General features: G+C 41.1%; 1 protein-coding gene across 3 annotated transcripts in view; it reads right to left on the bottom strand.

Moving 5' to 3' along the window:
• The window catches only part of zfhx3b (zinc finger homeobox 3b), a 196118-nt gene that overhangs the window by 26391 nt on the left and 152383 nt on the right, over positions 1-17344 (bottom strand). For 2 of the 3 annotated variants that reach the window (XM_056382906.1, XM_056382896.1), the window contains one exon: positions 2437-2544. The exons of the other annotated variant lie outside the window; for it this stretch is intronic. In XM_056382906.1, coding sequence (XP_056238881.1) covers positions 2437-2544 — 108 coding nt within the window. The remainder of the gene's footprint in view (positions 1-2436; positions 2545-17344) is intronic. 3 annotated transcript variants of the gene reach the window in all.

The following is a 17344-nucleotide window of genomic DNA, read 5'->3' on the forward strand; positions in this document are numbered from 1 at the left end:
ATGATGGACCTTAGAAACAGCTCATCCTCAGACAGTGGGAGACTGAGCACCTTTCAGATAAATAACAGGTTGGCCGAGACGCTCGTACACCATATTCTAACATACACACCATCTGTGTGTCTACTGTACAAACATCTTCAGACAATCACAGGCCCAAACAAGTGCTCCTCTGTTTACCAAATGCATTGTGAGGTCTTCCTCGCTTTTTTCGTACAAGACAGGTTTTCTGCGCTTCCTTTGAATGGGCATTGTATTCATCCATCACAAAAAGTTTGAAGTACAAAAAGGGACCCTTCCATTAAACTACAGCTGTCTACCTTTCGCTGACAACACAGCCTTGAACCCACCACCCCAGCCTACCCACCCACCTTTTCACTGACATCAAACAGAACCTCAGACCTGGTTCCCTAATGCACATGCTATTTTTAACTAAGCGTTTCTAATAAGCTGCTGGGAAGCTGTAAATTTTTCATATGCAAGCACATATTTCCTTTGTGAAAACACAGAAACACACTTATTTGGTGATTAGCGACTGACAGAGGGGAGGAAAGGAACTGAATATGCTTGTATCAAATTGCATGCCTTTCAAAAAGGAGGAATCCTAATGCGAGGAGTCGTCTTCCTGTGCACCACAGGTATGAGTGAATTATTAATCGGCCAGCTCATTTTAATGCTTTTTAAAGTGCTTTATTTTGATGTGCTAAAACATACTTTTAGCCATATTCAGTCAGGCATGCATATCATTATTTCTTCCATCAAAGAAGAGTGTCGCCCTTTCAAAGAGCACAAACAACTCAGCCTCATTTAAAATAGAAGTTCGAATATCAAAGACATTTTACAAAGGCTGGGCTTCAAACACTGTGATGAAGTTTTTTTTGCTGCACTTTATAAAAAACTTAGGTATGCAAAAGGTCTGAATTGTTTTCCAGCTTTTAACCTGACTAGTATAAATCAAAACATCCTGCAGAAACACAAGAAGTTAGACAAGTGAGAAGCATCTACCCAGGCCGGTTACTGTTCAGTGTCATCATTATCAGAAATCTCTTCTATTGAATAAGAGATGTCTTAACTGCCAGCATTGTTTTTCCAACACAGGCATACAAAGTAAATTGTGCATAGAAAAAGAAAAATGAAACTATATTTCATTTACATTGACATTTGTGAAATCTGAAGACAATCAGTAAACAAAAGCACTATATACAATTAGATGCAATGATGCACATGCACTGTGCAGTATGTGGGACAAAATCAAGTTTTTGACTGTTGCTTTAAACTTGACTCTTATTAAACTTGTGTTTGAGAAGTTTCACTCATGTGGAGGAGATAAAGTTGGGCAGCACAGTTTGAGGGTGGTGTTTGTGTTAAAAGCACTTTAAGTATCAACATCTATTACACATCTGGCAATCTGAGGAAAAACTTTTTTTCTCCATTCAGAGCATAAGTGTTATTAAATTAGCTCATATACTAGTTTTTACTTTTATTACCATCACTACAATTGTTTTTGCTTCAATACTTCTACCAGTACCACCATCAACAGAATCACAACTGCTAAAAGAACCTCAACTGGTTCTTTTACATCAACTCTCAGCGATGCCGCCATCTCTCACTGTAAAAACTCTTTCTGTTAAACAATATAGCACTCAAAAGTTTAGGGTTTCATGTTTAAAGCTGTTTAACCATGTAGCACACAAATTGTTATTATTTGCCCCACAAAGTGAAAAAGAAAATCCACACATGCATACTATGATGACAATGTATCACTGAATGAACCATTCAAACTGGAAATATCCTCTAATTTGAAAACATTTGTGAGATTAGATCCTAAAATGCTGAAATGCTTTTTAAGGAGCTGCAGCCTGCCCTTGGCCAGAGATTGTTTACGCCTAAGCTCCTCCCCTCACCCTAAGCCCAACCCCCTGCTTACGAGTCACCACCAACACCTGTCAATAAAGAGGACCACAGACAAAACCATCCTGATCTGATAACATTAAACACAGGTAAATGTTGTCTATGTTCCTGTGTGTGTGCAGCAAAACTGAGAAAAGGGCAGTGCCATCACATGTGCGTACACACATGGCTCAGCTGGAATTACACATACAGGCCCCTCTCTTCACATCACCTATTGAGCAAAGACAAAACATGGGTCACATGTCACCTGAACATATTACCTAAATTGACAGTTTATCCCAGTTGTATCTGATGGGATTTAATGCCTGGAAACCTGAAGCATGAAAGAGCAGCCACTGAAAAATAGAACTGGATTTAGGGAGTTTCGGGATTGAGTGTTTCGTGCTAAAAATGCTCTCAATATTTTGTTAAAATATGTGTAATCTAATTAGATAAAAGGCCTGCTGTTCAGCACCATTCAGGAGCAGAGCCACATGTTTCCTGTGAATAGTAGTCCCTAAATGTGTGTGGTGTAAATATTGGCCTTACCTGTCCCTTTGGTGAGCTCCTTCTCCCCCCCACTTTCTCTGTCTTTGGTTTGGTCCTCCTGGTCTGTGGTGGTCTCACTAGCAGCCTCCACATCCTCGCTCAGCTCTCCTGAAGGGGGAGGGAGGACGGGATATGTAAATCACCACGCCATCAGAATTGGTGGAAGCACTTAAAGGGACGGCAGCGTTTTTTTCTATAGGAGCTTGCAACAATTACATTTGCTGACACACAGTTGCAAGGCTAGCAGACAAAGAGGGCAGAATCTGCTTTCTGCTCTCTGTCCTGTGCTGTCTGATCATCACTGTGAAATTTATTTTGACAAGAATTATTAAATCTGAATTGAATTGTAGGGGAAGGAGAATTTATCATGATTATTATTATTATTATTGTTATTATTATTATTATTATTATTATTATTAGTAGTAGTAGTAGTAGTAGTAGAAGTAGTAATAGTAATATTAGTATTATTACTATTATTATTATTAGTAGTAATAGTAGTAGTAGTAGTAGTGGTAGTAGTATTATATTGTGTATTGCATTGAGACCTAATTTATTGTATTTCTCCATGTATTCAAGACCATGACACAAATATGGTTTCCTCGGTTTAATGTGGACATAAAACTGCAGAAAAAAAGCACACATGTGGTCTGAAGTGGGCAGATGGAAAAATAATTGTGAGAGCAGTATCATGAGAAAGACCTTATACTAGACAAGCCCCCATTCTCTTTCGCACACACATGCACACATGAACACAAACACACACATACATTACTGTCCCCTGCTGCAATCTGCTAGGTTACTTACCAACAATACAATAAAAGTCTCATTTCACTTCTTCTATGCTACAATTGCCAAAAAAAAGAAGAAATAAAAGCATGAATATTTAAAACTTTCAAAGCCACAATTCATTTTTATTTTTATGCCAAGTCAAAGGCAGAAATCCCCTGTAACCACCTTAAAAGCCTCAGCTCAATATATCAGGCCATTTAGGAGCATCGAAGTCCAAACAATGGATATCCGATAATGCCATTTGTAAGTAACACACAGAGGAAAAGATAGCAAAAACAGATAATAAAAAGGGCATCAATCTTGTTTATTTCCCTCCAGTGCCCCCTGAACATCCCCTTTGCCTGTTAAGTTTGTTTAAAAGTAGTGGGACTTGCATGCAATAGCATTGATTTGACAACAGTAAACTAGGCCGCAGTCAATAGGCCCTATCAGTTATTACACAAGTCAGCTAATTCTCAGCAAATGTACTTAAATGCTCTTTTGAAAATGCTTTCATGCTCAGGTCTCTACTCTATGAGCTATTGACATATTGACAATGCTACAACAGCTACTGAAATATCCTGTTCAAGTATTCAGCCCTGCAGTCATCACACATCCAATCCTAGCTCACCACATGACTACCCACAGCCAAAACCACTTTTATGATGTTACATTATCCCCAGCACTCACTGTTTATCCCATCAGTTATGAAACATTGCATACGTTGTATATAGTGTTGACATTGTGTTCTCAAACTCCGGTATGTGTCATTATAACAGATACACTTTGAACACTCATTCATCTCTGAACCACATGGCTATTCTCACAGACCCTTTACCAATGCCAATTCCTACTCATAGATGAGAATATTCAGAAACACCTCATTTTTGTCTCATGGGTAAACAGAGATGCCTTACACAAATAAGTCATGTTTATAAACGAAAACTACATTAAAGGAAATTGTTTTTTTTATTTGACATGCTCTGCTGCATATGTGAAAGAAAACGTTTTTCTCAACAGCTTAAAATAAAAAGGTTGGATGCATATTTTGTACCATTTTTAAAATACATTTACAAGAGCTATCTTTGTTAAAGGTTGAGTGAATGCTAACTATAGCTACAAAATCATAATATGTGTTTATTGCCATAACAATAGCTGCATTATTTTAGATAAAACTGCATGCTTATAGGGTTACTCAGTTTAAAAAAATCAAAGTCAGTGGAAAACACCTTTGTATTACTGGCAGGACAGGAGCAGGATCCTCCATTTCCTGCTTGCTGATCAAATGCTGTAGGAAACAGCTGAGCAGAGTGATAGATGTATGAACTGTGTTGTTACACATTACTGCTAAAAGCCGATCCTGTGATCCAATGATCCCGTGTTTAAATAAAGATATTTAAAAGGGATGACTGGCTCCTAGTAAAAAGCATATTTAAGTGTTCCCCGGATCCCACAGAAATGAATACATTTTATTCTTTTATTTTTAACCATGTTTCTATTATGTTTCCAAGGCAACCCATGAATTCCATCCAGTGCAGCCCATCCCATGCTGGTGAGGCGGATCTTAAACATTCCCAGAAAACCAGAGTCCCAAAATCCCATCTAACTCCTGCCTGCATAAATCTCCACAACTGTGCGAGCATTAGGATACTGTACAGCTGCATAGGTGCTCAGATTACAAAATAATCCCCAGGTAAATTTTTTCACCTTTAAAAACGGGGCAAGGTGTCATTTCTTAGCTATGTGACACTTGTAGTGAGACTAATTCCCCACCTACACATTAATACACACTTTGTGCTTAAACATTGCTGTGATAGGCAGCCAACATTTTAATGCCATTCAGCTTCCCTGTATCCACCCCCAACTTCCTGAACACACAATGTGCATGCTCACATGTGCACTGATATTTTTTTTCTTCCTTCTTTTTTTCAATTTGTTTTTATTTCGGTGTCTAATCAACATGTATGACACTTTTAGCACACACACAACACACAGCCAAGTCCATAATTTATGCAGAAATGAAGACATTTAATTCCAGGAGAAGCGTCAAATCTTTAAGTGGTAAATGGCTTTGCCTATTTCTCGTCTCATCTCCAACGGTATTACAGAATGATTAAAGCCAGGCCGACAATAATTAATGAAAGGTCATGAGTGGCCTAAGAGTAGGATGCAAATGGAAGAGACACTAAAACTGTAGCCATAGATTAACTCTGAAAATAGATGAGGAGAAACACTCAAAGCTATGGCAGCAGGCCATTTCTAACCCAAATTTCAGAGATGTAAAGGACAATAGCCTGAAGGTTGTCTTCTAATTAATTGTCTTCATTAACCATCCTAATACAATGATATGAAACAGTTCCATTAATCTAATCATGCAAGCTGAATAAGCCCATTGCCGACACAGAGATTACACTCATCTGTTCTGAGCATATAAATATCAGCTTTGCTCTGCCAGTCACTCAGTGGGGACAGTCCATGGACTCTCTGTTCCAACATCCCGCAGACAGACAGACACACACACAGAAATACGCGCGCACTCACACACCATCTTCCCCTCTCGTGTTTTTGCCAGCAAGTGCAGAGGCTTAATCAGGCCCATAGGTGTCACTCTCTACAAGCTGGGAGAGTGCTACTTGCTCACGCACATTAATGAGGTGCGGAGAGGGGGAAGGGGCCGAGCAGCAACAGACAGAGACACACGGGGAAGGGGAAAAGGCAAGAAATATGTGGAGATGACAAAAGCAGATGCTATGCAAGAGGTGTCCGGTGAAGATGAGACACTGAAAACGGCAAGATTACCTTCAGATGAGAGAGAGCAGCCTTCCTTTCCCCTGAAGAGCAGTGATTACACTAATGCTAATCAGACTGACAAGCACAAACGGCCTAATAAATAATTGATGGTAACCACTGCACTTTCCAGTATTCCTTCCCAGACTGTAGAGAAGAGCAGCAGCAAGTAATAATAGTCACTCTAGATATCTTTCACTAGGTCAGGCTCCTCCTCCATCCTCGGCCTCAGCAGAATATACTGTTATGATGATAACTGCCTTTCTTAAAGTACAGAATCCCAGTCCTACCTGCAAATGGCTCCAGTGTTCCTCAAACAGTAGTTATACTCTGCTCTTTTTTGTTGCATATACAGAATCTTAGTCAACAACAGTGTCTTGTCTATCTCTCTCCTGGCTTTCATAAGTCCTGGAGAACCAGTGCGGGGGCTGAGCTGAGCTTCTCCCTCTCCCCGGCTCTCGAGTACTGGGAGTGAGGGTTGAGCTCTGCTTCTCTCTGGGCTCTTGTGTGGGTCTAAGCTCTCATTACTCTCATTATGATTATTGAGGCTGTTGTTATCATTTTAACCAGGTGTTACACGGCCGCACTGTAAATCAGAGAGGTGTGCTTCCCCCGCTTTATCCAGGCCCGGACAGCTTCCTTTTCTTTAGCGCTGCACTGTCGGATAAAAAGCAATCTTATTTCACACTTCACAGACTCTATCTTTCTCCCCTACTTCTTCTTTTAAAAATCCCCCTCTTGCTCCCCCCATCATCCCTTGCACCCCTTCCTTATATCAAAGTTGGCCTGACTCTGGACTAGAGGGTGCAAAATGAAAGTGACAGGAGGGTACCATGGGACAATGAGACACAGGACCCATGCTGAGGGCTTTCATGCATTGTCCGCTCCTCATATCAGCACCTCTGCGCCCTATACGCAAGACCCCCTTTTAAAGTACAACACACAGGAAAATACTCCCACCCCTCATAACCCCCCCCCCCCCCTTGACACACACACATACACGCTGGCACGCACATGCACACACACACACACGCACGCATGCACGCACACACGCACACAGTCGTCCCCTTCTTACATCCTCACAAACTACCTCTCATAAAACCACAACCTGGCCAGAGACAAGGGGGGGGGGTTTGCTTATGAACAACCAGTAAACCACAACATGGTATTATCAGCAATCATAATGGTCAATGCACTACAAAGCTGAATTAAAATGTGGACATGTGATATGCTGTGCAAAAAGTGCTTTTTAAATGACTTGCAAAAACATTCATACTGATATATAAAAGCTGATTAACTCCATGTATTCCAGTTGTGAGATGTTCAAAAATGTGAACATAAATATCTAAGATGACTGAAAATCAAAGTAGTAAAATGTCAGCAAACGCACCAAACTCTAGATCAGCCACACGCACACAAAATGAAAGTGCATCTGTCTCATCTTTTTCTCATTCGTGCTCTCACTCCCTCCCTCACTCCCTTTCTCCCACACACACTTTCACATTTTGAAAGGAAAGAAGAGTAAGCTACCTCAGCGCTGCTGGTCGGAGTTACGTGTTAGATTCCTGACCTGTCTATGGGGGGACGCGCTGGCCTCTCCCTGCTGGCCCTGCTGTGACCTCAGGATCTAAATGTGAATGAATACTTTGTGTCTCCATGGGGCTGAGGGCAGGAGGGGAAAGGAGGAAGGGGGATAGCAGAGGAGGAGGTGCAGGGGATGGAGGAGGAGGGGTACGGGGTTAGGGCAGCTAATAACTAAAAAAACTTTAAACGGCAAGTTAATCACAAACAGCAGTGATAGCTCACACTGCCTTAGAACAATATCGCGGCAGCCCCCTCCTCCAATGCTCCACTACTCTCCCGGTGGTGCCTGCTCATCAAACCAGCCTCATAGGTCTCCCACACAATACTTAATTTGATCCCCCTTGCCTTTCAAAGTCACTGGCCATTTTAAAGGACACTCGGTGCATTCAGGTCACAGAGTCATGCATAGAAGTTTTGTTTTTTAATAGTATTATTTAGCAGAAAAAAAAAACATATATTTAAACACACTAAATGTGGCTAACTGTTTCTTTGTGCTCTTGATACTTTAAGTAAATTAGAAACTGTTATTGAGCACCATGCAATATATTAAATGCTTTCCCTAAAGCGTTACCTCATGGGAAATGACACTAATTAGAAATACTCCTCGTGATAATGGCATGTTTAGATACATAGATACAAATAAAGTGGATAAAGTGAGTGCCGCTCTAGTTCTTTTCTCTTTGTGTTTTACTTGAGTGATGAAGGATAGGAGGATCTAGGTTAATGTGGCTACACAGGGAGTGAGCATTCAGGGACTGCTCACTCTTCTGCCCCAGCTGACACACACACACACACACACACACACACACACACACACACACACATACAACACACACACTGTGTGTGTGTGACCTCCTTGAATGTCCAAGATGATGGCCGCTCACTAACACATATTATGAACACAATGGAAGATGCAGGCTGTACTTTTCCCTGCTAGGATGGTGGGCTAAAAGCCTGGATGGGGGGCAAAAACATCACTGGGCAGTGCTCTTCCATCTACTCTGCCTAAGGGACATTGTCCTGCACAAAGAGTCACTCTGCCTCTCTGCCACCCCCCGCCATGCATTTATGCTTATCGTCTTCCACTGCTGCCCCCTCTTAAATCAACCTGCTGTTATTAATGCGTCTTTTTCGTCTTCCTCCAGCTCACACTACAATGCCTTCACCTATTTGCAGCTATTCAAAGGGACCAAACAGAACTAGGGTGGGTTGACGGAGTGTGGGGGTGGCTGAAGGGGTGTCTGAAAAAAAGGGAAAGAAAAAAAAGCATCACCGCTGTCATGAAGGGCAATCACATCAACTCTGAAATATTCACCAGTGGGTTGGAAAATGCGATGGTACAGTTATGACAGGCGGACAGGCGACTCCCCCCACTCTAGCCCACAGCCCCCCACCCCTCTCTCCATCAGGGCGGAAGCATGGTGGACACTCTGAATATGTATAACCCGGAAAATGTATTGATTTTTCATTTGGCAAAAAAGGGACACAAAAATCACATAACCTGAAACTGTCACAGCTCTTTTGTTCATAGCTCATCTCTCCTGATGTTTGGCTTTTGCCACAAACTCTCTTTAATTACCAGGTACAGCGAGCTTCAGAGCCTTTCTCCACAGAGACACAGCCACATACAGCCTGCTGGGCTTAACAAGACAGCCCACATCTATTATATATGACATACACCCAGCAGCTTTTGTTTCATATCTGACTAATAAGCACACTGAATATGACTATACCCACAGTTTGTTTTGTTATTATACACAATATACAGAGCAAAAAGGTTTCTTGAAGAAAACCTTGAAAATTAAAAATATAGTATACTGCATTAAAAATAGCCCTTTCACATAAAAAGCTAATGCTGGATAGTCCCCGTATTTATTTGATGTGCTTTTCTGAAGCGGTTCTGCTTAACATGAAATTTCTATTATCGATCCAAGTTTTCCCAGGTAACAGGCAGGTGCTTGTATGTTTGTCTGAGTGTGCACACTTGTGTATGTGCATGTCCATTAACAGGTACTTATCTGTTTATCTCTCCTTTTAGGCACTGCAGACCAGTACAGTGGACTGTCTGAAAAAGATCTCTGCCTGTCGATTTATCGAATGCACCATTTGCATATCTTTGTAGTGCATCCATCTGCCTGTGGACTGTTCTGTGGAGGTATTAGCTCAGAAAATCAATGTTGCCATGGTTGGATGTATGTAGCGCCTACCTCGGCGCGTGTTAGGAGTCCGGCTCACAGCTCCCACTTGGGTCCTATTTACATGAGTCCTGCCGGCAGAGGCTTTCCTGCTGGTCCTTCAATCTTTGTAAACTTAAAGTACACAAACACATTTCTCAGCATGCCCCATCAGAGTTGGCTGGTTTGCCATCCTGCTCGATGGTCATCCTGCCTCCCTGTCTCCATCCACAGCCCTGCGCCTGACTCGCTGTTTGTTTATAAAAGCGTACGCCGAGATAAAACAGAATCTGACAGGGTTATGAATACAAATTTCTCTAATCAATTTTATTTAAAATATAAAATATAGGGTTTCATTCACACGTGTTTGCTCTAAAAAGTTTAACAGCTTCCTAAGTTCAGATGCCTCAGGATAGTTGAGAGGAGAAGTGGAGGATGGTGGGCTCCTGTTTTATCGTATTTATTTTTTACACTTATTTTTATTGGTTACATCACACAGCTGTACCGATATACATGGAGACGGGGTGTGTGTGTGTGTGTGTGTGTGTGTGTGTGTGTGTGTGTGTGTGTGTGTGTGTGTGTGTGGGGACGTTACAGTGGATAAATATTTTTCTAGTAGAGACTGCAGTGGTTACACTGGCCAACTTTTCTTCTAACAACCACCTCGGCTGGTTGCTCATAGCTAATTGCTAAAGAAATCCAATGATTACACTGCACAGGCACTTTAAAACATCTATGAGAGTGCTACCACTTATTGGGGGAAAAAAACTCCTGCTACCTCTCGCCATTCTGTTTCTAATACAAATCAAACAGTGAGCTTTCTTTCACCATTTGTCTTTCTTTCTGTTCCTCTTTGCATAGCCCATCCATTACTTTCACATGAAATATGAAAAGGCAATATCCTCTCTGTGTTTGTACTGAAGCGTAATGCGATTGTGTTGTCATTTATAGGAAATAATCGCAAACCTCTCTTTCATTTTCCAGTTCAAATAACCATGAAAAATTAGCCTTCAATGTCAGGGAGGACAACAAAGGGATGCACACAGACTATTGCTTCACCACCGCGCTTGACATTTCTCCTTAATAGGAAAACGGGTGGTTGTTTCTATCTTTCGTTTTCAATCTTTTTCTTTTTCTAACCTCATCTTTTCCCTAATTAAAAAGTTCTGCACTCAGATCTTTGTAAATCTTTCTTGCGTCTTTATTCAGTGATGAGGGTTTGTATGTTAGGAACGGTTGGAGGGTTAGAAAATTCTGGTCCCATGCACACTGTGCCCTGCTCATTAGCACCCCTTCCCTTGTCTGCCAGTGGCTACTGTTGGAGGGAGATGTTGCCAGACAAACACTACGGGGCCTAGGTCGCCGTGACTACCGTCCAGCAGCCTGATAGATAAATAATTCAAGAGCTATCAGACTCCCTGGCAGCAGAGCAGTCCCAAAAACACACACTTAGGACACAGCTTGTAAAAGCCTTCCTAACTGATCAGCATTTAGCCCTTACAAATGATGTACAACCAGATGTCTGTACAAGACCCCACACAATTAGCCTTTGCAGTAGTCAGAAGATCCTTTTAATTTAGAAATCTTTATTTTCAGTATGAGCAGCAAAGTAATGGTAATTGCTTTCTGTATTACTGCCATTAAAGGCTTAATAGGCAGGTTGTTTTCCACTGTAATTATGTACAAAATAATCAACCAACTTTGCAGTGCAATTATTGGAGATGCATTTAACCAAGTTTATTTTTTGCTTGCAACACTAGGTCTAGAGAAAGAGAATAAAACTGAATATCAATACTGCAAAGTGTATTGTAAGTATACAAAAAAAAAACAACATAACTTTTGATTTTCTGAGCATAAATAGTAGTACAGATCACCTTTATGGCTAATTTATAAACCTTTGATGTATTCATGTTGAAGGACGATAAGTAAAAATTTGAAGTTATATTGAAATTTGAAAAAAAAAAAAAGCATTTACTCAGGGAGTCGTATATCTTTATATCTCCCCAACAGCCTGACACTAAAAACCCTCAAAGACGTAGAGACTACCAGCACAGGTCAGCACCTTTCTCTGGGTTATGAGGCATTTCTCTTTAAAGACTCTGTGTTGTCCTCTTTTCTCCCTGACTTCTGTGTGTCGCTGTTTGGAGTGAAGAGAGGTTCAATGAAACTACATCAAACCTAGGTAATAAAATCACAACTAGATGTCTATTCAAATGCTGTGTTATGATTTTCCTAACACAATACTTTATCCTTATTTGCATACTTTAAAAACTGGGTTCCATCTGGCAGTATGGCTTGTGATGCATACAATGAAATTTCCTCTCAAAAGGCTAATGAAACAGACTCATCTCATGCAATTAGCTGCTCCTTTATTCACTTCTTGTAATGTATTAATTTATTATCACATAATTCTGGCAGCATTATTTATTTATTTGATTATGCGCACACCTTACAGCCTTAATTACAAAATAGACTCGGAGCCAGATGATGGGATGTAATGCACCAACTCAACCATCATTTAAACTAGTTATCCTTCTAATCTCAGTGGTATATCTAACCTGTATTAATATGAGCCTAATCAGTATGCCAAATTGCTTTAGGCTTTCAATTTTACCTGAGATACAAAAAGGCCTCAGAATGACACTTGACAGAGCAGGCCTACACAGTTCAGCCTGCATGAGGGCTGTTTTTTTTTTTTTAGCTGTTAAGTATATTCATAACTGGTTCTACCGCTTGTTCAACTGAGTGTACCCTCTCAGAGTGGGTCAAATTTTTTCTCTTCCTAACCGCAGTTTGATTATTGTTTATTGTTAGGACACAGATCTTTTGAAATAACATAATGCGCTAAAGTTTAAAGGTGTGTGCGTGTAAATTACACGTATCAAACGTATATATGTACATGGATGTACAATCTTGTCTTCGTCTGATTCTTCATGAACATGTCATGATACTCTGAAAGTGGGCTGAAAGCTCCTAGAGGGGTGGAACTGTGCTGCCCGCTGTGCTGCTCTCCAGAGAAAGAGACTTGGAGTGATTACAGTCAAAACTGCTACTCAGTTATCTTTGGCTCAGCCACAGGAGAGGGAGAGGACGAGACAGGAAAGGAAAAAAAATGGAACTGATGATGTGGCTAAAACATGGGCCAGCTGTTCTAAAATGACCAAAATGACTAACAAATCCAATACTGTTACAGACAGTAACATTTACTCCTTGCTTAAAAAAAAAAAAAAAGAAAAAAAAAAAAGAAAAAGAAAAAAACAAAAGAAAACCCAGAACACCCCAGTGGCAATCACTGAGGTCAAAGATCTTTAGGATGAGGCCCAAGATTGTCTTATGTCCACTGGCTACAAGACGCCTGTTTACTGCAAAGTGCATTCTTCCTAAACACAGTCAAGAACAGCTCTGTAGGCGAAGAGATATTATTAAAGGGACATTTCAGATGCCCTTGAATTGTGAAGTGGAGGCCAATTAAATGGCTTTGCAGCATCCATTTTGTGCCGAGTGAACAGGTATGAGCAGGAGGGGGAGGGGAAAGATTTGATGGCGGCAGGGAGGAAGAGGGAAGAGCAGAGCACATTGGCAGGTAGGTGTGGTACATGACCGGCCCATCAGCAGTCTCAACTAAATAGTTTTTCAATTTATGCACGTTTGTGGAACATAATGACACAACATCAGTTAATTTAAGGTAACTTCAACTTTTACAGGAAACTGTTATGTTAATGTTAAGGATCACAACTACAGCATTTGTAAAACGTTGGGATTTCCCACCCCCACCCCCACCCCACCCCCCTCCTCCTACTCCTCCTCAGTTTAATGCTGACTATGCATACAGGCATGGAAATAAGCAGGTTAGTCAGAGGTGTGGAGTCCCTAGCTTCCCGGTCAGGGATTAACAACCTCTGCCCTATGGAGACCAAGCCTGCTGCTAAATTGGTGCTGTGCTATATCACATAATACATTTCTACTGTATGCATGGCTCTGGTTGTTAGTGTTGCTGTTGTTTTTATAATGGGTGCTGCTATTGTCCTCGCTGAAGAAGACTCTTCTCACTCATTAGCCAGAGGTTGTAGAGTTAGGGGTGAGAGCCCAGTAAGGTACAAAATTAATTATTCATCTCAGTGGTTGGTGTTTGGGTGCTGCTATGAGGCCTAAAGCAGGGACTCTAACTAACAGAGGTCTGCCTCTGGAGGACTGCTGGAATAAACAATTGAAAAAATGTTATGCCGTGGGTGTCAGTTACCACGAGAAAACAAACACTAATCACTAAATTAATCATTAAAACAAGCTGCCTACAATAATATGCCTCTCTGTGGATTCATGGTTCCTCCCCTGTGTACTGATCCAACATCCTAAAGCTTCATCATGTCCTCAGTCTAGATCCTGCTTCTGGCTCATGAATGGGCCCGGATACAGCCCCCTCCCTCCTCATTCAGTCATGGCTTCTGTTGGCTCCAGGCAGGACCACTGGCCTCCTGAGAAGGCTGTGATAAGAATTCATTTCTTCCTATTATGTGCTCTTGTCCACTGCCTCAGTTCATCAGTTCAGTGCAACCAAGTCAATGAAAGGGCCTGTAATGAAGCAATCAGATGCAGCCTGGTTCTCTGGGCCCGGCACTCCATTCTTGGCTCCCAGACCCTAGCTCCCAGTGCAGGGTGTGGGTTGAGGTGGGGGTGGTGACGAGGGGAGAATGGACACAGACTGCACAGAGGCATTAATTCAAGACCTTGCCTTTCATATACTGGAGGATAAGCTGCTCTCACATGTGCTTCACACCAGGTCTGCTGTCTCCTGTGGGTTCAGAGAATCAACCAGTTTTAGAGAGCCCCATTAGTTTAACCAGGCTTCAGTATTGCCACTAAACCAGCCAGTCAGGTTTCTGTGTGATTCCATGCTCATGTTACCAGAGACGATGGTTTGATGGAGATCTCTTTCTTCATCTCCCCCTATCAGCATCTAACCTTTTCACTCCATTGTCTCCGCTGCCATCCCTTACGCCTCCTTAACATCTCTTCAACATGTGGAAACTATTATGGAGTTTGGGAGAGGAATGTATGTGTTGTTGAATCTTAATAGGTGCCTGAAAGTGGAGGATTGTGGGTCTCCTTTGTCTTGTAATGCTGTGAAAGTTTCACTCCAAATTAAAAAAGGCCTTTTAGATCTACCCAATATTGTTTTCTCTCCCCTCAGGGGATGGAAATGGTTGGTGTTATCTTTGATCAGGCTCCCTTCCTTATCCTCTCTTATATACACACACACATATAGAGTATAAATGCACATGGTTGTTGTATTTTATGCTCTGTATTTGGCAGTGGTCAGAGATCAAAGCTAGGGTTCCAAGACCCAAAAATACAGATAACGGAGTACAAAAGGAGGCCATAAACACTGTTCGATAAAGAGCAACAATAATGTCTATAAGTTGCTAACACATCTAATGCAGAGATGAACTTGGATTCCATGTCGCTTAAAACGAAAGAGGTTGCCCAAATCCCATACTTCCCCTTCATCTGTACCTCCTCTTCCACCCTCCACAGTTCACCTGCTGCCAGCTTTGGCAGAAAGACCCTGCAGCTGGATTCTACCTGACAAGAGCTCCTTAACAAGCAGCAGTCATTAACCTCAGGAGCAGGCAGCTGCCATGTGATGTAGTGCACTCGGCCTGCTGCAGAAGGGCCCTATTGATCCCAGACATACTTGGTGCCTTCCTGGATGTTTATAATCAATATGCAAATGGCCCGCAGCATTGATTCAATATTAATTTTCAATTAGGGAATTCTCGGGGGGTCCTGAGGGGTCAATACAGAACCATTCAGAGCAAAGGCTTGAGCAAGTTGCAGGCATTGACGTTCCTCTACCCAAGACAACTTACTTACTGTTTATTTAGCCTGCCCTGCTGTAAGTCCCGATTAAGGCTTCGGATAATAGGCAGAGAGACAGATGGGCCTTTCTGCACTCCTGCAACACCCATTACATAAACTGGATTTTGGTCTAAAGGGCTTGTCCCAACTAATAAGTCATCATCTCACACTTAGTTCTGTTTCTTATTCTGTTAAGTCAGATTAGGGAGAAATATTTAAAGTAAAAAACTGAACTTTATCTTTACCTTTTACAGGCTCGTAACAGCTCTCCCTTACAAGGTCAGACATAAGTGATAAATATATAATTGCACACATTATACATGTCTAAATACAGGGCTATAACCACATTTAGGTGTTATTAAATATACAACAAAATTAACAAATTTAAGTGATACTTGTGCTTTATAAGACTTAATAAAGACATTTTCCAGACAAGCATCCATAATTGACCAAAACCAACTGTAGCCGCCATGTCATTGCTCAATGAGTGTATTTACTATAAATAAGTAAAGGAAAACATGGAGGGCAGGGCCAAGCGATCAGCATGACTGTCATTTAACATGTTATTGTTTCCAAAGCCAGACTTAGAATACAGCACTGTCACCTTACACTTTTCTTTTGTTGTTTGACAGTAATCTTGCAATGAAATGCAGAAAACCCTGTTTTATTTACATCATATGAAGATGAGATGAATGAAAATGTTGAGCAATGAATTCCAGTTAATATGATTCTTCCTTTAAAGCATAAAAACAATACTATCGATTTATCAGCCTGCTATTATTCATGTACAGACAGTGTGTCTGTTAGGCAAAGGTGTGGTTTGTTACTTGGCTCTGACTCTTTGGTTTGCTCTTTGTTGCAACTGTCAAGACAATCAGGCCATTGTGGCAATGCACACGCACTACACACATATTTTTTCACAACATCAACTACCATGCACACAACGTACAATTAGAGGTGAAATAATTACTTAATTACATGCCTCTGGAGTTACTGGCCAACAAACATGTTTGTTATATTACCATCATGTCTACTATCAGTTCAGTTTTTGTTGACTGAATAGTGGACCTTTGAAACCTCACTCTATCTCTGTTCCTCTGCGTGTGCAGAGCAGATCATTTTTAGAGAAGATGAGAAAGGAGGACATAGAGAATATGAAGTCTGAGCAAAAGGAGAAGGATCCTTACAACAACAAAGTTTTCATCTTTACAAGCTGAAATAAGAAGGGACAAGATGAAATGGATTAGCTTAGAATATGAAGCTATGTCTATTTAACTGGTTCTGTAACGTCAAGGCTGAGGCAACAAAGAGTGTAATGTCATGTAAATACAGTATTCACTATGACTCTTTTTTCAAAATTTATTTTCAATTTGTTTGATAACCTCTGGAAACACTTCACGATATTTTATTTTTCTATGGCTTGTGAATATACTGCCAGAGTGCAGCCTTACAGCCATGTTAATTCACAGAGCAGTAAAGAGGCTGCATGAGAAAATTGCTAAGAGTATAAAAGAGATAACCTGGTTGGACTATTTGCTGCGCTTTCCTGTAGATGCACTGCCTGAGGTAATTGGTTTAGGGATAACATTAATTACCACATTGCTCATTAATGGATGAAGCCTTTATTGGTTCCATTGATCAGCAGGACCTGTTAGCCATCATCCTAAGCAATGGTGGATGTAACAAGCTTACATATTGGCATATCAATTAATGTAATCAATTCCTGTCTAGCAGTTGCC

Source organism: Seriola aureovittata, chromosome 1 (genome assembly GCF_021018895.1).
Source record: "Seriola aureovittata isolate HTS-2021-v1 ecotype China chromosome 1, ASM2101889v1, whole genome shotgun sequence".
NCBI lineage: Eukaryota > Metazoa > Chordata > Actinopteri > Carangiformes > Carangidae > Seriola > Seriola aureovittata.